At 44.8% G+C, this 21480-nt stretch overlaps 1 protein-coding gene across 6 annotated transcripts in view; it reads left to right on the forward strand.

Moving 5' to 3' along the window:
* The window catches only part of inpp4b (inositol polyphosphate-4-phosphatase type II B), a 290844-nt gene that overhangs the window by 206635 nt on the left and 62729 nt on the right, over positions 1-21480 (forward strand). For all 6 annotated transcript variants that reach the window (XM_015965572.3, XM_015965579.3, XM_015965584.3 and 3 more), the window contains one exon: positions 3491-3599. In XM_015965572.3, the coding sequence (XP_015821058.1) occupies positions 3491-3599 (109 nt within the window). The remainder of the gene's footprint in view (positions 1-3490; positions 3600-21480) is intronic.

The raw sequence follows: 21480 nt of genomic DNA on the forward strand, positions 1-21480 counted from the left end.
AATGAAATGTGTACCAGTCTCCTCTTGTTTTTGAGGTATGAGAGAACATTTCACCTTTTTTTCTTTAATTTAAAAATTATTTCAAATGCTCGTTGCTCTAAATAAGGAACAAAAATAGATGTTCTTCAACCCAGAATATGAATGTTTTATAAAGTGCTTGTTGTTGATTCTAATTCTAATTTAAAACATAGGTGTGGATCAGAATGTAAGCGTGCTCGATTCCTCATTCTCTCCCATTCAATGACAACAAATGCTAATAAAATCTTACAACAAAAGAAAGTGAATGCTGTTTCCTAATCTTTAACAGTGAACAATAACAAACTGTGGGCTTATCAGTTCAGGCAGCATCGCCCCTGCTGAGACATCTCTCATAGAGATTCTTCTCAGAGAAAATGTAATAAAATTGTTTTAATCCAAGAGAAAACAAGAAGAAAAGATGCCTCTTTAGTTGTTTTTTTGTTTGTTTGTTTTTGAGAGAATTGATCAGCCGTGAGGCTGTACTTAAATATGTCTAATCTAAAAGCATAGATAATGTCACCACAGAGATAAACCTCTGTGAAAAGAGGCAAAACCTGAGTTTACTCTCAAAGACACGCTGGCGTTTCTTCGTACCATCTCTGTGGTCCTCGGAGCATAAACCGGTTGCTCCTTTTTTCCATCTGATTTTGTAGAAAGTTGCATTTCCTTGAGAGCGCTGTGCAATCTACTCAGCATTGCTAAACCATTCATTTTCATTTTGTCTATTGATCATCCAGAGAGAAAAGGAAATCAGGAAAAACAGCCCTTCAAGCTCTGAACAGAATTCATTTGTTTCACTGTGAGTGGCTTCCCACCATCTCCAAAACGACAGCTGTCAGACGTTTCTCTCCTCCAAACACTCACTCTGGTTAAACGGGGCTGAGAGTGTTGTTGAGCGGGTTGTTTTGTGTTTAATAAGGATCGTTGTGTGTGAATTACAACCTCTCGTTTTGATTGCCACAATCAGTTTGCTCTTTACGAAAGCATCTGTCTTCTCAGATTTTTGTTTTTTGCAACCTTGCTCTGCTGCTGATTAAATAAGAAACAGATTTTTACTTTTAAAGTGAGAGGAAGAGCTGCAAATCAAGCTCTAATTTGTCTATGTGCCTTATGTTCTGGAGCCCATTGGTGTTCTACCATGTGCAGCTGATGGTGAAGAGCCAATTAAGGAAACCTACATACCTGAAAAGACCGGGGCCCAGATGTGCTGCAATTAGGCAGCCTTCCGACCAAACGCAGGGATAGTTGGTGGGCGAAACTCGGGACACCTTAACCCCAAAGTCCCAATGTGAGACAGTTGGTGTGTTGTGCACACTTACTCCTCTGTGAAAAGGACTGGAGCTGCTGAGCCCGTAATTTGAATTTTAGTCAACATTTATGGGTTTTTTACTGTCAAAGCTGTTATTTATTCATTTATTTAGCTTTCTTGTGATATTTTAGTTTCTATAGTTTCTGACTTTGCTCCTTTTTACTGTAGAACTGTACCTATTTACAGTCCTCAAACGCACGCACGCAGGCACACACACACACAAACACACAAACACGCACACACACACACAAACACACAAACACGCACACAGCCCTTTTCGTGTTTTCTGATTTAATTGGGACTTTCGACCATTATTCATTCAAAACAAGGTCTGCTCTATAGCACCTCGGTGTCATCCAAGCCGTCTGAGGAGTCTTTCTTTGAATTTGAGGCCGATGTGAAAAATTGGAGCAAGGCACTGTGACATTGGCCGTCCTCCTGGTGCAAGAGACTGGTACAACCTAAAGTGATTACTAAGATTTGTTGAAGTGGATTTCTGTGGAAAAAAATTCTCAGAAATTACCTGTTGTAGAAAGCTCTTTGAACAGCTCCAGTTTAAAGAAACAGCAATTGGTTTTCAACTGGATTGACGAGCTAATGACTAGTCACAGTGCCAGGATTAAAGTAGATTACTACCATTGTAAAAACTCAAATCTCACACTCTTGATAGTAATTCATGTTAAAGATGTGGTTCACTTGTTAATCATTACATTTGCAAAGGTCTCTAGTAGGAATGAGTGCCTTGTAAGTTGTACTAAGAATACAAAAAGTCCTGATGCACCTGTTTTGGGATCTAGAATACAGTATTGCCAGATTGGAGGAGAGCTTCAGACAACAGGATCTGGAGTCTTATTTCCTGATATTTTGACATCTCCCCTCTGATTGGCTAACAGCAATGTAACTCTACTGCTGACTAATATTTTGCAACGTTGATGTTTTATCTCCACAAAAAACACAAGCTTGGAGGAGTTTTGCCATGTGGTGGAGTTGCTAATGCTAACAGTTAGCTTCTACTGGCTGAGACACTCTCTGCTGATTCCTGGATGCTAAAACAACAACAAACTCTCCCCGTCACAAGTCAAGATGGGTGAGTCCACGAATCTTAAGTGACAGTGTGATGTCCTTCTGTCAGGTTTTTCAAATCCTAGAGTGTCATCGTCCAATCTCAAGCTAATGCAGGGCATAGGTGTATGGGACTGTTTTCATGTTCAGCCTGTATGAAAAACTCAAGAGTGACTGCTCCTGATCAGAAATGATCATTTAAAATGGGTTTTCAGTGAACCACACCATTAATACTATTTTCAAACAGTTTGATTGATACAGTTTTTTTTACAACAATATTATAATAAATGCACTGAAGTTAAAGTCCCAGAGTCATCATCACACACTGATGAAATTCATCTCCACATTTACCCAGCCTCATGGAGTGGAGCAGTGAGCTGCAGCGGTTGCTGCGCTCTGTAACGATCAAACCCTTAAAGCTGAGTGTCAAGCAGAGAGGCACTGGGTCCCATTTTTGAAGTCTTTGGTATGACCCAAAACGAACCCCGATCTCCCAGTCCCAGGGTGGACACTCTACCATTATATCACAGGAAACCTTGAGTCAGTGCTAGCACTAGAAGTGCTAAAGCTAGCTGCTGCTGCAGTTAACCACTACAGCTTTGTAAACAACCAAGACATGTAAACTTGAAAGTGGTGTTACGCTTTATAATAGTAGCATATATGAACTACATAGTATTTTTGCTTAAAAGTCTAAAATGGCCCCAGTTGGACTAGCAATTAGCTTGTCATTCATGTCCACTAATCTCCAAACTGAGGACATTTAAAGAGCTATTTACAACAGATAAGATAAAAGCAATTCAAAAGATCTGAATTATCACAAAAACTCAACCTTGTAGGAGGAGAGTGATAAAAACCTAATTTCTAGCCCGTCTGCCTTTTTCCCAAGGTACCGTGGTTTTTCTTTTTTTGTTTTGTTGTTTTATACTGGAAGGTACTTCAAATTTTTGACCACTTCACATCACCATGACATTTAGATAGCTTGTTCACAATTTTAAATTGATATTTGGACACCATTTGAAAGGGAAAACCTTGTTATTAGAGATACAATTTAGTTCCTGGTTCTCGAGGACATTCAAAAATACTGTTTTCCCTGTTTTGCAGATGCTTTCTATGACATTGTCACTGTCGGTGCACCAGCAGCTCACTTCCAGGGCTTCAAGTGTGGTGGTCTGCAGCGTCTCCTGAGCAGATATGAATCAGACAAAAAGAGGTATTTTTTTCACTTCTAGGACAGATAGATGGATGGATGGATGGATGGATGGATGGATAGATAGATAGATAGATAGATAGATAGATAGATAGATAGATAGATAGATAGATAGATAGATAGATAGATAGATAGATAGATAGATAGATAGATAGATAGATAGATAGATAGATAGATAGATAGATAGATAGATAGATAGATAGATAGATAGATAGATAGATAGATAGAGAGAGAGAGAGAGAGAGAGAGAGAGAGAGAGAGATAGATAGATAGATAGATAGATAGATAGATAGATAGATAGATAGATAGATAGATAGATAGATATAGATAGATATGGATGGATGGATGGATGGATGGATGGATGGATGGATGGATGGATGGATAGATGATGGATGGATAGATGGATAGATGGATAGATAGATGATGGACGGACAGACAGATGTTGTAAATTTGCATTCAACAGTCATCTGTATTTTAAATAATGTGTGGGTGACCTTGCAGAGGACACATCCTGAGGACTGAGGCGTGTATTGAAAAGAAATTAAATTTCCTAATTAAAAGTGACAGGTAAATTTATATCTGGCCCATGGACCTGCTTTACCAGGTCTGGGATGATTATTTAAGTCGACTCCATGTTGAAATTAGAGCAGAGCTGTGCTGCCTTTGACAGCTTAATTTGACTGGAGGCAGCAGGCATGATGGAAAAGGTTTGTTGAGTCAGACGTTCCTCTGCACCTATTCTTTTCCTCGACAAGCATTCTGCCTTCTGAGCTCCTGTGTCCGACTTCCAGTGAAGAACCACATATCTTGAAACAACCTCCCAGCTGCCACCTGGGGCTTTCATTGGTTCTTTGCTGTAAAAACGTTCCAGCCTTTTCCCGGTGTTGAAATGTGGCTCATCCTGGATGCAAGCTGCTGAAAAAAGCTTCCTTCATTGGGTGTTGGGGTCAGAGGTTAGAAGCTCGGTAAGGAGAGCTTAGAGTAGATGTACTCTTTATCTACATGGAAAAGACAGTTGAGGTGTTTCGGGCTTGGTTGCTTTTCTCTGGAGGTTTGTGCCCCTCAAGGAGGAGACCCTAGGGTAGAACCAGAAGTCACTGAAGGGATTATTTTTTCCTCTCTGAAAAAACTGGGCTTAATAAGTCTTTGGGATTCCCCATGAGCAGCTGGTGAATGTTGCAGATGAGAACAGGGATTGGATATCTTTCCTTAACCCATTACCTTCACAGCCCGGCCCAGAAAAAGAAGAATTTGAAACAGTGGATGGATGGATGGATGGATGGTGGGTTTTTGTATCAACTTTGGTAACACAATAAGTTATGGTGGACTGATTGATAGTTTATGTGATTCATTATTTTGATGTCTTCCTTTTTTAATATTCCATATTGGTCACACCTGAGGACAATCAGCCAATGAAAAGATGGACAGTACTTTTGCGTTTGACATGATGTCACTTATGGCAACTGGGGTGTCTTTGAAAGAAAGTGGTATTAATAGTGATTTATTTTCCACCTTTAAGAACAGGAAACAGCACTTTTAGAAAGAAAATATAGACACTTAACATTCAGAAGTTCATTATCATCAAGCCTTTAAAAAAACCCTGACAGATATAAGAATGTGTTGACTCTTATGTCTTATAAATCTAAATACTACCCTAGAAATCTAGACAAACCATTGCAGTAGCAAATATTTTGCTCTACAGGTTAGTCTAGCCATGCTCCATTGTAGCCTCCACAAGTCTAGCATTAGCTCAGCTAACTTTAGAACAGGCCAATCATAGCTCTCTGTGTTTATAGAGAAGTATTGGGCGGGCTTAGCACCATTAAGGCAGAACTACGACAGAGAAAAATTACAAAGATTGCGTCGGCTCAGGAACAGCATGATGTATGGCACTCTGCCCTGTTGACCCATTTTTGTGGCTATGAATATGTCACATTGTTCGCTGCTGTAACGGAACGGAATGACGGTTTTTCCCTTCTTTGCTCAAGACTAGTCTGCATGAGATAGTGGTCTCAAGGTGTCATGCATTCCTTCTAACCTGCTTATTTTCAGCTCAACAGAAGAACGAAGAATGAACTATTTTCTTTTAATTAATCAAAGAACTCTATTTTAATAAAGCTAATCCATCAAAGTGTTAGTCAATAAATAAGATGTGACCGATCTGTGAAATCAAAATATCAATTACCTTATTATAATCCTATAGAATATAAAGGTACTGTGACTTTGTGTTCCAACAGGACTCATTTCACGTAGTGTTAAAGACATAACACATTCCTTTCACTGATCCAATCAGAATCTTACAGATCTGACGGAGGCGTGGTTCTGATGGTGTTTGGTAATTTTTCATTCGACAATAAATCATAACATCTGAAGTATAAAACTACGCCACGTCAGCTTTAACGCCAGTTCAAAGCGTTCCAGAGAAAGTGACAGAGTGGCCAATCCTGATCTCAACTCTTTAACCGAAAGAACAATGACAAGCTGAAAAATGTGTCGCTATTCCAACAGCGACAACAGTTCCTTTCAGAATAAAGCTGAACCATCCAGACCAGGGGTCTCACCAGACGCCAGTAACTTGTCGTGTACCCAGAAGTAACTCAAAGACGGGTCTGATCGGAAACGCGGCTTTTCCTACCGGCTCGGTTCCAGAGAGGGTCCACTGGACCTCGATATTCCTGATCTACAGAGGACTTCCACGAAGGGTAGGTAGACCAGCATGATGATGTCTCATGTGTTTCTGAACTTCCGAACCAAAGCTTAATGCGAAAACAACACCTTCAGTTCCCGTCAGAACAATCGCTTCTTCAGATTTGTTGGTTCTGATTTGACATAATCCGTTTTAGTTACACTATACATTTAGTTTTAAAGTCAGTCTAGTTTAATTTGTTAGTAATAAAATTCTTAAGCAACCACAGATTCTGCCTTCACAACAAACTCTGTCTATGGGTCGGGGCCAGATTATATATTTACATATATAGGATGACTTGTCAGACCAGGGTAGGCAGTCCTGGTCCTCGATTGCATCCATCCATCATGTTTTAGTTGTTTCCCTGCTTCGACACACCATGATTTAAAACAATAGGAGATGAACAGGCTTCTACAAAGCTCAGAAACCTGGTGAACAGGTGATTCAACCATTGAATTATGTGAGTTGGAGCAGGAAAACAACTCAAACATGCAGGATAGTGGCAGCACTCAGGGACCAGAATTCCTCCTGGCATAGAGATACAGTATGCATGAATCACAGTCAATTAACATTATTTTGTTCTCCAAATGTTGTGAATTGCATATATATTTGTGTGTGTGTGTGTGTGTGTGTGTGTGTATGTGTGTGTGTGTGTGCCAACAGCACACTAACAAAAAAGCTTCATTAATCAGCCACTGGCTGCCCTGACTTTCAAAAATCAACATCAGGAAAGAAAAGTTTGAACAAAAAAAGTTCCCTAGACAAAAACAAATTATTCACAAAAGTTTTTTTAACTGTCTAATTGCCTTTTATCCTGAATGATGCCATGGATGACTGAGAGTTGTTAAGAGCACATCGGAGATCCCAAAACCAGCCAACAACTCTGTAACTATCTGACAGAGGTGTGAGCAAGTCTCTTCTTTGCAATTCACAAGTAAGTCACAAGTCTTTCCAGTCAAGTCTCCAGTCAAGTTCAAGTCAAAGATAACCAAGTCCAAGTCGAGCCCAAAGTCAATGATGTGGAAGTCCAAGTCAAGTCCAAGCCCTTACAGGTGCTGGCCAGTAAATTAGAATATCATCAAAAGGTTGAAAATATTTCAGTAATTCCATTCAAAACGTGAAACTTGTACATTATATTCATGCAATGCACACAGACCAATGTATTTCCGATGTTTATTACGTTTAATTTTGATATTTATAGGTGACAACCAATGAAAACATCAAATCTGGTATCTCAGAAAATTAGAATATTCTAAAGGCCAATGAAAAAATGTTTGTTTCTCTAATGTTGGCCAACTGAAAAGAATGAACATGAAAAGAATGTGCATGTATAGCACTCAATACTTAGTCGGGGCTCCTTTTGCCTCAATAACTGCAGTAATGCGGCGTGGCATGGACTCGATCAGTCTGTGGCACTGCTCAGGTGTTATGAGAGCCCAGGTTGCTCTGATAGTCGTCTTCAGCTCCTCTGCATTGTTGGGTCTAGCGTATTGCATCCTCCGCTTCACAATACCCCATAGATTTTCTATGGGGTTAAGGTCAGGCGAGTTTGCTGGCCAATCAAGGACAGGGATACCATGGTCCTTGAACCAGGTGCTGGTGGTTTTGGCACTGTGTGCAGGTGCCAAGTCCTGTTGAAAGGTGAAGTCTGCATCCCCATAAAGTTGGTCAGCAGCAGGAAGCATGAAGTGCTCTAAAACTTCCTGGTAGACGGCTGCATTGACCCTGGACCTCAGGAAACAGAGTGGGCCAACACCGGCAGATGACATGGCACCCCACACCATCACTGACGGTGGAAACTTTACACTGGACCTCATGCAACGTGGATTCTGTGCTTCTCCGCTCTTCCTCCAGACTCTGGGTCCTTGATTTCCAAAGGAAATGCAGAACTTGCTTTCATCAGAAAACATAACTTTGGACCACTCAGCATCAGTCCAGTCCTTTTTGTCCTTGGCCCAGGCGAGACGCTTCTTGCGCTGTTTCATGTTAAAGAGTGGCTTGACACACGGAATGCGACACCTGAATCCCATGTCTTTCATGAGTCTCCTCGTGGTGGTTCTTGAAGCGCTGACTCCAGCTGCAGTCCACTCTGTGTGGATCTCCCCCACATTTTTGAATGGGTTTGTCGTCACAATTCTCTGCAGGGTGCGGTTATCCCTAGAGCTTGTACACTTTTTTCTACCACATTTTTTCCGTCCCTTCGCCTGTCTGTTAATGTGCTTGGACACAGAGCTCTGCGAACAGCCAGCTTCTTTAGCAATCACCTTTTGTGTCTTGCCCTCCTTGTGCAAGGTGTCAATGATTGTCTTTTGGACAGCTGTTAAGTCAGAAGTCTTCCCCATGATTGTGGTGCCTTCAAAACAAGACTGAGGGACCTTTTAAAGGCCTTTGCAGGTGTTTTGAGTAAATCAGCTGATTAGAGTGGCAGCAGGTGTCTTCTATATTCAGCCTTTTCAGAATATTCTAATTTTTTGAGATACCAAATTTGGAGTTTTCATTAGTTGTCACTTATGAATATCAAATTTAAATGTAATGAACATTGGAAATACATTGGTCTGTGTGCATTGCATGAATATAATGTACAAGTTTCACGTTTTGAATGGAATTACTGAAATATTTTCAACCTTTTGATGATATTCTAATTTACTGGCCAGCACCTGTAACTTTGAATTTTCAAGTCATAATCAAGTCATCTGTTAAACTTCAATTTAATGACAATGATAATAAAGAAAATCCAGAATAAAAGCTTCTTAAAGCTTAATTCATTTGCTGAAACAAGCAGAAAGTGCAACTGAAACTGATTATAAACAAAGTGATGCTGCACTTAGCAGAACAACATCAAACCCAGAACAAAGACTGATTTATGATTTTTGTCCATGTCGTGCCAATTTTGTGCTAAAATATAAATTATGCTCAAGTCAAAAGATGCAAGTCAATTCAAGTCGCAAGTCATTGGCTGTCACGATGTAGGAGGTGGAGATGGTGGACCATGTGTGGTTGAGCTGAACGGAGGAAAAATGCAGGCTTCGGTAAAAGTAAAAATGGTTTAATGGCAGGATGGGATGAACAGGACACCGACAAACAACAACAATGAACTGACAAAGGACAGGGGCAAAACAGGTGGTTTAAATACAGAGGGCTAATTAGGGAAACATGGGCAGGTAAACGAGGGACAGGTGAGAACAATAAGGGCAATCACGGCATGAGAGGAACACAGTCAGGTTGGGCAGGGGCAGATCGTGACAGTACCCCCCCCCCCCCCCCCCAAGGGCGGATACCAGACGCCCACAAGGCTATACAACAGGAGACGGGGACTTGAAGACTGGAACAGGGACTTGGACATGACTGGAACAGGGACTTGGACATGACTGGAACAGGGACTTGGACATGACTGGAACAGGGACTTGGACATGACTGGAACAGGGACTTGGACTGAAACAGGGACTTGGACTGGAACATGGACTGGACTGGAACATGGACTGGACTGGAACATGCGTGGAACCCAGGTAGAGAACTGCAGGAGCAGGCGTGGGACCCGGCAGGGGCTGCAGCAGTAGGCGTGGGACCCAGGCAGAGAACTGCAGGAGCAGGCGTGGGACCCAGCAGAGGCTGCAGCAGCACGAGACCTGCAGGCATAAGCCCCACAGCGTGGACCAGGAAGTGGACGAACGGCAGGAGCGATGCGAGGGAACCCAGCTCGGCGGCAGGTGCTCGACAACCGGTCAGAGCAGGTACACGGCACGATTAGCTGGGTCTCAGGCAGAGGCTTGGGTGCAGGGAAGCAGGAGAAGAGCGGGGAGACCAACCCTACCACACCGGAGAATGATGGCGTGCGTAGGGGGTGTAACTCCTTCAGAGCTCCAGGATCCGCGGCTTCCATGACACAAACGGGACAGGGGCAGAAAGCAGGTGAGGAGAAGGGCTCGACCACCGCAGGAAATGAACTGGATGCGCCGAAACCCACCCAGAGGCTTGACCACCCCGGAGAACAGGTAGGATGCGTCAACACCCTGGGCCAGAATCTCCTTCTGCTAAAGGACAAAAAAGAAAAAATAATTCCTCCAGGGAGATTTAGAAGTGCTCACCACAGGTCCCGGTTTGGTCAGTTCATTCTGTCACGATGTAGGAGGTGGAGATGGTGGACCATGTGTGGTTGAGCTGAACGGAGGAAAAATGCAGGCTTCGGTAAAAGTAAAAATGGTTTGATGGCAGGATGGGATGAACAGGACACCGACAAACAACAACAATGAACTGACAAAGGACAGGGGCAAAACAGGTGGTTTAAATACAGAGGGCTAATTAGGGAAACATGGGCAGGTAAACGAGGGACAGGTGAGAACAATAAGGGCAATCACGGCATGAGAGGAACACAGTCAGGTTGGGCAGGGGCAGATCGTGACATTGGCGTTACAAGTCTGAGTCAAGTCACAAGTCTTTATGGATTTTATCAAGTCAGAAGTCATTTAAATCGTCGTCGTCTTCCTCCGCGTATCCGGGTCCGGGTCGCGGGGGCAGCATCCCAACTAGGGAGCTCTAGACCGTCCTCTCCCCAGCCACCTCCACAAGTTCCTCTGGTAGGACCCCAAGGCGTTCCCGGACCAGATTGGAGATGTAACCTCTCCAACGTGTCCTGGGTCGTCCCAGGGGCCTCCTGCCAGCAGGGCATGCCCGTAACACCTCCCCAGGGAGACGTCCAGGAGGCATCCTGATCAGATGCCCAAACCACCTCAACTGATTCCTTTTGATCCGGAGGAGCAGGGTTCTACTCCGAGTCCCTCCTGAATGTCCAAGCTCCTCACCCTATCTCTAAGGCTGAGCCCGGCCACCCTATGGAGGAAACTCATTTCGGCCGCTTGTATTTGCGATCTCGTTCTTTCGGTCATTACCCAAAGCTCATGACCATAGGTGAGGATTGGGACGTAGATCGACCGGTAAATCGAGAGCCTGGCTTTCTGGCTCAGCTCCCTCTTCACCACGACAGATCGGCTCAGCATCCGCATCACTGCAGACGCCGAACCAATCCGTCTGTCGATCTCCCGATCCCTCCTACCCTCACTCGTGAACAAGACCCTGAGATACTTAAACTCGTTCACTTGAGGTAGGACCTCTCTCCCGACCCGGAGTTGGCAAGCCACCCTTTCCCGGTTGAGAACCATGGTCTCAGATTTGGAGGTGCTGATCCTCATCCCAGCCGCTTCACAGTCGACCGTGAACCTACCCAGCAAGAGCTGAAGGTCAGAGCTGGATGAAGCTAGGAGGACCACATCATCCGCAAAAATCAGAGATGAGATTCTCCTGCCACCAAACTCGACACACTCCACACCACGGCTGCGCCTAGAAATTCTGTCCATAAAGGTTGTGAACAGAACCGGTGACAAAGGGCACCCCTGGCGGAGTCCAACCCTCACCGGGAACAGGTCCGACTTACTACCGGCTGTGCGGACCAAACTCACGCTCCTCTGATAAAGGGACTGAATGGCCCTTAAAAAAAGGCCACCCACCCCATACTCCTGGAGCATCCCCCACAGGGTGCCCCTGGGGACACGGTCATAAGCCTTCTCCAAATCCACAAAACACATGTGGATTGGTTGGGCAAACTCCCAAGCCCCCTCCATCACCCTTGCAAGGGTATAGAGCTGATCCACAGTTCCACGGCCAGGACGAAAACCCCATTGCTCCTCCTCAATCTGAGATTCAACTATCGATCAGACCCTCCTCTCTAGTACCTTGGAGTAGACCTTTCCAGGGAGGCTGAGGAGTGTGATCCCCCTTTAGTTGGAACACACCCTCCAGTCACCCTTTTAAAGATGGGGACCACCACTCCAGTCTGCCACTCCACACGAACTGCCCCCGATGACAACGCAATGTTGCAGAGACATGCCAACCACGACAGCCCTACCACATCCATAGCCTTGAGATACCCAGGACAAATCTCATCCACCCCCGGGGCTCTGCCGCTGTGTAGTTGTTTGACTACCTCAGCAACTTCTGCCCCAGAGATTGGACAGTCCATCCCCAGGTCTCCCGGCTCTGACTCCTCCTCGGAATGCGCGTAGGTGGGATTGAGGAGCTCCTCAAAGTATTCCTTCCACCGTCCAACTATAGCCCCAGTTGACGTCAGCAGCTCCTCATCCCCATTGTAAACAGTATGAGCGAGTTGCTGCTTCCCTCTCCTGAGGCGCCGGACAGTTTGCCAGAACCTCTTTGGCACCGATCGATGGTCTTTCTCCATGGCCTCACCAAACTCCTCCCACGCCAGAGATTTTGCCTCAGCAACTTCCACTGCTGCACCCCTCTTGGCTATCCGGTACCCATCTGCTGCTTCCGGAGACCCACAGACCAGCCACGGCCTGTAGGCCTCCTCCTTCAGCCTGACGCCTCCCCGAACCTCTGGTGTTCACCAGCAGGTACGGGGGTTGCCACCACGACTGGCACCAGCCACCTTGCGACCACAGCTAGCAACAGTCACCTCAACAATCACAGAGTGGAACAAGGCCCACTCGGAGTTGATGTCCCCCACTGCTCTTGGGATGCGGTCAAAGCTCTGCCAGAGGTGAGAGTTGAAGACTGTCTTGATATGTTCTTCTGCCAAGGGTTCCCAGCAGACCCTCACTATGCATTTGGGTCTGCCAGATCAACGTAGCATCTTCCCCTGCCATCTGATCCAACTCACCACCAGGTGGTGATCAGTTGACAACTCCGCTCCTCTCTTCACTCGGGTGTCCAAAACATACGGCCGCAGGTCAGATGATACGACTAGAAAGTCTATCATCGACCTACGACCTAGGCTGCCCTGGTACCAAGTGTACTGATGGGCATCCTTATGTTTGAACATGTTCGTTATGGCCAACTGCAGCTTGCACAGAAGTCCAATAACGGGACACCATTCAAGTTCAGATCAGGCAGGCCATTCCTCCTAATCAGCCAATGCTATGTGTCGAGGTGAGTTCGACTATATCTAGCTGGTACCGCTCAACCTCTGCCACAAGCGCCTGCTCCTTCCCCATCAGCGAGGTGACGTTCCATGTCCCAATAAACAGTTTCCTTGTCTGGGGATTGGACCGCCAAGGCTCCCGCCTCGGTCTGCCACCCGATCCTCACTGCACCGGACCCTTCATGTTCCTCTTGCGGATGGTGGGTCCACAGTTGGATGAGCCCATGTATCCGGTTCGGGCTGGGCCTGGCCGGGCCCCATGGGCAAAAGCCCGGCCACCAGGCGCTCGCTCACAGGCCCCAACCCCAGGCCTGGCTCCAGGGTGGGTCCCCTGTAACCCTCCAGGCCGGGTACTCCGACTCTTCGTTTTTACTTCCATGAAAGATCTTCTGAACCGTTCTTTGTCTCACCCTTCACCTAAGACACATTTGTCATGGGAGACCCTACCAGGGGCACAAAGTGCCCCAGACATCACTGCTCCTAGGATCATTAGGGCACTCAAGCTCCCCCACCACGATAAGGTGACGGTTCAAGGAGGAGGTCATTAAAATCATGACTCAAATCTGACTTGAGTCCAAGTCATGTGACTCGAGTCCACACCTCTGCTATCTGACAGCTGTTCACTCAGATGTTTACTCTCTACTTACTCAATCTGAACATGGGTCTTGTTCATCTCCCTCACAAACCAACACAAGTAGCATCATAAACACCTATCTAGGTTAGACACCGAAGAGGAAAACGGTGCCTTCAACTTTCCCATCAGCAGTTCCCTTTACATTCTTGCTGTCTATGCCCTGTGAATGCAGAGCGGAGCTCTGTCAGTGAAGTTCAGCATGTGGTCACTTGAGTGATAGTAGAAGAAGTGGAAGGTGATTTTTTTTTCCTCCCCCATAGCTCCCCATAGTGCAAAGTCATTATAGACCGTGCCAGATCTAATTAGTTACAGCATTAGCAGCTCAAGAAAAAGAGGGAGAAGCAAGATGGAGGGAGGTGAGGTATGGGTATAAAATGGAAAATAAACGATGGAAAATGGTAGGAAGCTTACGCTGATAATAGAAAAGCAAAAAGCAAAGGGAATGAGTGAATAAGCTGAAGATGGTCAATTTTATCAGCTAGCATGAACAATGATAAGGTTAGCATATTTTTGAGAATCTACTGAAGTGAAATCATTTGCTTTGAGTAAGAGATTAGACTTCAGAAGGAACTCTCCTGGGGGACACAGCTTTTTGTTTCATATTTGGCTTAGCTAATGACTCATTGCAGCTTAAATTTTCCAGTTTTCTGCTTGGCTAACCAACTACAGCCTCCACTGAGCCTTGCATGGTCCACGTTTGACCTGGAACCGAGTCACTTGCCAATCAGAAGCAAAAACGATCCCGGAGGATTCACAGTGTCGTTTTAATGATAGTGCATGTTTGCTTAAAATTAAAGACATTCAGTCTGCGATAATAAAATTAGCTCTGAAAACATCATTCGCAGACTATTATGCCAAAGATTGACCTGATTAGACTTTGTGTGTGTCCCTTAACTGCTCCTCAAGTCAGATTTGTTTTAGCAGAGCAAAGATTCATGTGCACAGGCTCATTATTCACCCGACGCAGCCCCTCGTCCCCCAGAAACAGCCTTTAATTGCATCTGATTAAAACAGGAACAGTCGGCGAGATGTGAAACTTGGCTCTTCAATATGATATTAAATCATCAAAGAGATGATGGAAAATGATTGAGCCCTGAAAAAAGGAAAACCAGAACACAGAGGTGTGACCAGGAGGGTAATAAATGAGCTATTTGTCTTTGTTCTGAGGACATTGAATAGGGGGCAGAAGGGGCGGGGTGGGGGGTACTTTTCAGAGCCATTAAAATCCTGCATTGGCCAAAATTGGCATTAAGCTGAATGTGCGACGTGGATGGTCTCTTAGGATGGGCAGGGAATGTGTTTAATCAATAGCTACTTCCAGGGTTCCTCCAGAAACCCTGAGCATGTACATGCAGGGCACAAGCATTTACTTTTCATTAGCACCACGCTCACGCACTTAAACGTCTGTTTTAAAAGCCACTGGTGTTTTATCCCTTTTTAATTAAACCCCACACATGTAAATGTGCATTTGCTGAAGTGGCCTAATCTTTCATTAACGGTCTGTGTTGGACCCCTCGCCAGATCTGAATAATAATGAAACACACATCTTTTATTTTTGAGGTTTTATAGAGCCTGAAAATGTCTGGTTCCTCCCCATCTGGACATATGGTGCCTAAAGCTGTGTTATAGATCACTTTCTCAACTCCTCTCTTTGAATCTTGTGGAGTGGGGCGAGGGAATTCTGTCAGTTCGCCAGGCATCCCGGTCAAGCAGGGAAAAAGGCAAATGACATACTTCTAGGGCAAATAGAGTGGTTGAAACTACATCACACCAACTTAATGAAGTCTCTCAGGGCTGGTTTCAGATTTAGCGTGACTAGCAGCGTGTTGTCCAATAAGATAACTTCATCCCAGACTTGTGTCAGTGTTGGGGAGACAGGAACAGGCCTTTGGCGGTTGCTGGGGCTCCCAGCTGATAGATAGAAGCTTGTTGTTGCCTTGCTATTGAGTCAATCTGCTCCAGGTTCTCCTGATGAAGGAGAAGGTTGCTGGCAGTCACCCTGAGGCTTTTCTGGTCTCAGATCAGGGTTTGAAAAAGCTTGAATCCTTGAGAAAAAAAAAATCCTTGGCTGTTTGTTTTGAGAGCAGAGATGAGATCCATGCTCGGCAGGGTTTCAACTGCTGATGGAGACTGGCAGATTTAAGGTCAGATATATATAAAGTTAAACATACATTTTTACCGTGACCTCATGAAAGTGGGCTGGTATTTGAAATGGGATCAAAGTTTAAAATGACAACTTTGACAGCCACCTGAAGTCTTGCAGGTCTTTCTGCTAAAGTAGCGTTAGCTCATTCCTGTTTGCTGTTAGCAGCAGGACACGGGCTCACCGTGAATTTCTTTCTACCATTAATAAACCATGTGCCACATATGCTTGCCTAGTTAGGCCACTGGACTCAGTGCATTACTTCATCTTATTGCATTTCAGCCCATATCTATTGATCATTTCAAAACTAGAATCCCCTGCAGACAACACTAGCTAGTAATCACTTAATTGTGTGGAATTAAGTCCTCCACTTGACTATGGGTGGTAGTTTTTCTGTGCTTGTCTTGTTTCCTTTTTTTGTGTGAAAATTGAATTTGAAAGCACCGAATGTTGATAATTTAACAAATGAATTCAAGTGCAGCTGCAAAGTATGTCAAGGGTGTTTTGAGCGGGCCGTGCTGAGGGAGTGGCAGCACACCTTTGGCATTTTAATGACCAGAGACACTCTGTGCACACAGCGCGGTGAGAGGGGGGATTAGAATGAATCCATTATAATACATTATCAGTGTTGGAGTCTGGCCGTGGTTCTCCCAGAAGGCATTGCTCTCTTCACTGCGATGTATTGATGGGATGCTATAGAGTCTGCAGGAACTTCACTTAAAGGTAAAGTTCTTTCACAGGACACAGACGTAATAGGCCAAACAACCTTGACCTCAGTTGACCTCATCTGCTACCTTGTGAGGGTCAAAGTTCACACAGACATCTGATACTTCTTCTTAGATCCCCAAGGCAGTAAAATCAATACCCCTTACATGTAGTAGGGCAATGCTAAATCTAGTGGTAAAGAATAAGTGTCGGTATTCCCCTTGGAACGATTACAGAAGTGTTTGTGTGTGTGTGTGTGTGTGTGTGTGTGTGTGTGTGTGTGTGTGTGTGTGTGTGTGTGTGTGTGTGTGTGTGTGTGTGTGTGTGTGTGTGTGTGTGTGTGTGTGTGTGTGTGTGTGTTGGGGAGGGTGGGGGGAATAGCCCCTCTGAACTTGGTTGGGGGGTTTGCTGATGGCAGCTGTTTACCTGCAGATGGACAGATCTTTTTTATAGTTGATTTCAAATATTTCAATGGATACACAGCCATACAAACCTGCCGGTACACACAGCACACTAGAAAATAGTCCTGTTACACTGAGAAGTAAAATGTAAGTGTCTGTATTGCGTACTGGTGCATACTGACCCATGTGAAGGAGAAATACGCAGTTTTGGCTTGCTTTTAGCACCCCTAGTGTTCATTTGTAGAAACGAGAGCAAAACCTATCTCTTCTCTGTGCGTTTGTCTTTTTTAACACCTTAATCTAACTTCTGAAACATCTCCCAGCCTTCATTAGTGTCTACAGGAGTCATTCATCACAAAATTAAACAAATCAGCTGTGCTTATGAACTAAAACATGCAGGAAACGTGCTGGACTGCAGCGCCAGGCATGTCAGCTCAATTTCTTCTAAGTCCCAGCAGAGTTTATCATTTTTCATACGCTTATTTCTGAGGGAATCTTTCCCTTGAGTGTGCTAGTCTGCAGCACTGTTCTCTGTATTTTCAGCTCTCCAATTTAAATGGCATATTCAAGATTTTTTAAAGGTCAAATGTGTACAGAGGAAATCACTAATGTGTGCAAATTAAAACTATAAACAAAAGCGTGTGATTCATTATCAAATTAACTGTTGTTGTTGTTGTTAGTTTTGTTTATGAGTAAGAATGTATAACTCCTCAGTTTAACTGGTACTGGCATTATCCTGTTTAGACCCCTGCACGGGCCTAAAATCTGAGCCCGTGTCCGGCTCGGCCCGAGGGGGTGGAGCCCCAGCCCGAATCGGTCCGAAAAGGTTTTCAGAAACCCGAGCCCGACTTTTTTTTTAACCAACTAAATGAAAACAAAGTGTGTCAATCCTGACCAATGTGTTAAAAGACGTGCAGGATCTGATCAATTTGTTTTTCCCTCATTTACTGTCACGGAAATGACGGCGCTTTGGCTCTGGTGGTAATCAAGTTAAATTTTATCTCTTTCCAACAATTTTCACAAGAAAACAAAACAGTCAAAAGCAGGGCTTGTGCTGACCAGACAGTTCCCGTATTTGACCGTTTATTTTGATGGAGAAAGAATAGAAAGAATTACCCCGACACATGCAGACGAACTGACATTTTATTCTACGCACATCGCAGATGTAGCTAAATCACTCAAGAAATGATTCCCATCTGAACATCTGAGCTGGACACTACTCAGCGCAGCTCACTGTCAGCGCATATGTGCACAGCGAGCTGAAGTTGTGGAGAGGGGCTTGGAGCGCGTCACTGAACCAGAGCGCATGCGGGAAGGTTCCTCCCACTGAAGCGAGTGTTTTCCAAACCCTGTCTCTCAGAGAGACTTGTCACTTAGAAAATGTTCCCTGATTATGAAACTTTGGCTGAATAGTGCTTGTTCCTGTCTCTAATGAGGCAACGCATCCAGGAGCCGTCTGAGGAGAATCCAAGAATCTCACATCCTCTTCAGCTCAGGAAGCGCCTATGATTACGCGCAAGCGTGACGCGTCAACCCGGTCTCACAGTAAGACCGGGTTGGACCTGTTCAGGTTTACGCAGACAATCTTTACATAGAATTGACTTACAGATATAAAGTTAATTCAGTAAAATATAAAGCATTTTGAATTCAGTCAGAGGAATGTTCCCGCTTGCGCTCTGGTTCTGCGACGCGCTCCAAGCCAATCTCCACATCTTCAGCTTGCTGTGGACCTTATGTAGTACACGCTGACAGCGAGCTGCGCTGAGCAGTGTCCAGCTCAGATGTTCAGAGGGGAATCTTTTCTTGAGTGATTTGGCTGCATCTGTGATGTGCGTAGAATAAAGTGTTAGTTCGTCTGCATGCGTCGGGGTAATTCTTTCTATTCTTTCTCCATCAAAATAAACGATCAAATACGGGAACTGTCCGGTCAACACAACACAAGCCCTGCTTTTAACTGTTCTGTTTTCTTGTGAAAATAGATAAAATTAAACTTGATTAACACCAGAACCAGGCGCACTGCGCCATTATCTCTGTCACTGTAAATGAGGGGAAAACAAAATGATGGGATCCTTTTCTGACCTTCCCCACCTACAAAGTTTAATTAGTGACAGAGCCTGGATTTGTATTCTGAACAGTCTAAACATGTTTTAAAAAGAAACGTATGACAAAAGTGGCACCTGCTCAGTAAAACCACCAACAGGGTGAAAAATATCAAAATATTGTAGGCAGAGACGGGCTACAACTTCTGGATCCACTTTATATAAATCGTTTTATTGATTATCGTCTTATGAAAGATAACTTTGACGTACACGAGCGACCGGTACCGGCTGCTGGCACCTGTTGTGCCAACACATTCTCACTCCCAGCGCGTCAAAAACAAACACTTGGTCAGCCTGTCACATTGTGGAGCAGGAGGTTAGGACCCAAGATGCAGACCCAGGATGACACGAGGCAGGAATGTTAAATAAAGAAGAATCCTTTATTTTGGATGACAAAATAAAAATCCAAAAAGGGCAGGAAGCAAAAACCCAGTAACAACATTGAAGCAGGGATAAATCCAAAAGCTCACTTTATGAGCAAAGTACCAAAGACCAAGAGGGAGAGACAAAAACAACGCTGACATGAACAACAATGGACCGACCAGACACAGAGACAAGGCAGGGCTTTAATACACTGGGGCATAATGGGAGGCAGATGAGCTGCAGGTGTGTGGAGTGTGGGGGGAGGACCAGGTGAAAGCAATGACTAATCAGGGAAGAAACTAACATGACCTAAGAGTGAACCTAAAAACAGAAAAGCAACCATATAACTAAAATTCTAAAGGGAAGGAGAACTACAAAAATGGGTGGGACAAAACATATTAAAGAGGCTAAAAAATGAAAAGCTGAAACTATAAACACTGCAGAGGGATGACTGGAGAAGACTAAAGGAACACAGGAGACACATAAATGAGATGCAGACAAAGGACACATGAGGGCGCTATGAAACACAAAAGGAGAAACTGGAGAGGGAACTGAAGGGGCTGGGGAACAAAGGGACACAGAACATGACACAGCCACCCTCTGCGTCAGACCCCTGACGCCAAAAGTGCCCTTTTTTGTTACTTATGTGCGAAAAGGGATTTTTCCCTTATTTGACTGCAGATCCCAATGCAGCGTTACACTGATACGATGGGATGTCCGCAGCCAGGGCACCAAACAAGCTCATTGTACCCCACCTTAACCTTATCCTCTTATTTAACCTTCCCCTCACCCCTATCCTAACCTTAACCATCTTGCTAGCGAACACGTTAGTGATGTGTCGATCGCTCTAAAAGCCGGCTGTATGAAGTGAACGGCGGGAGCCGCCTCGTCATTGGTCGAGTTTGGACCGAGCCAACGTGAGGGGGAGGTTTCAACTACCACGGTGGAGGTTAAAAGTAGAGGGTACTTGTAACCTCCCCCTCGCCAGATGTATGTTCTAACGTTCCCCTTGGGTGGCAAATACGAAAATTGACAGTCAGACTCTGACTGTCAGAGTCAGAATGCATGGGAAACAAACGCTTGATCGCAGTGAGAGTAACGTTTTAGGTAGCAAGAGGGTTAAGGTTAGGATGAGGGAGGGGGGAAGGTTAAAAATAGTGAAAGGTTAAGGTTTAGGAGCGGTTAAATGAGTTGGTTCGGTGCCGCATCAGCGGATATCTCATCATGTCAGTTTTACGCTGCATTGGGATCTGTGGTTACAAAAGGGAAAAACCCCTTTTCACACATAAGTAACGAAAAAGGGCACTTTTGGCGTCTGGGGTCTGACGTGGAGGGTGGCTGACCAAGCGTTTGTTTCCGACGCTTAGGGTGTGAGAATGTGTTGGTTGTGAGCAGCCCTCTGCTGTCTGAGGGTAGGCCCCACCCACAACGCCGCGGCTGCTGTGGCTCCCAGTGTTTTCTTTGCTGTGGGAAATGGGTAATAATGGCTCTTTGATGGGAACAGGTTTCCGACCCCTGGTTTAAGTGTTTCAATTTTTTTTTATGAATTCGATTAAAAATAAAGGCGCCCGGCCCGGCCCGGCCCGTGTCCGAGGTAATTACACAGTCACTGGCCCGAAGCCCGGCCCGAGGCCCTAGGGCCGGGCCGACCCGAGGGCCTAGGGCTTCAGTGCAGGTCTCTAATCCTGTTACACAATAACACCAATGCAATACTCAGTATGTGTTCAATACTTGTGCAATACCAGATTTACATAGTATGGCTGTGTTCCTTACAGTATGCTGCATAGTTCTGGAACCCAAATTTTTCATTTTTTTATTCATGGCTTTTAGTGGTCGAACGTTACAATACTAGCCCACTACCTATGTGTGTGTGTGTGTGTGTGTGTATATATATATATATATATATATATATATGTACC

This window comes from Nothobranchius furzeri, chromosome 4, assembly GCF_043380555.1.
Source record: "Nothobranchius furzeri strain GRZ-AD chromosome 4, NfurGRZ-RIMD1, whole genome shotgun sequence".
In the NCBI taxonomy this organism is placed as follows: Eukaryota; Metazoa; Chordata; class Actinopteri; order Cyprinodontiformes; family Nothobranchiidae; genus Nothobranchius; species Nothobranchius furzeri.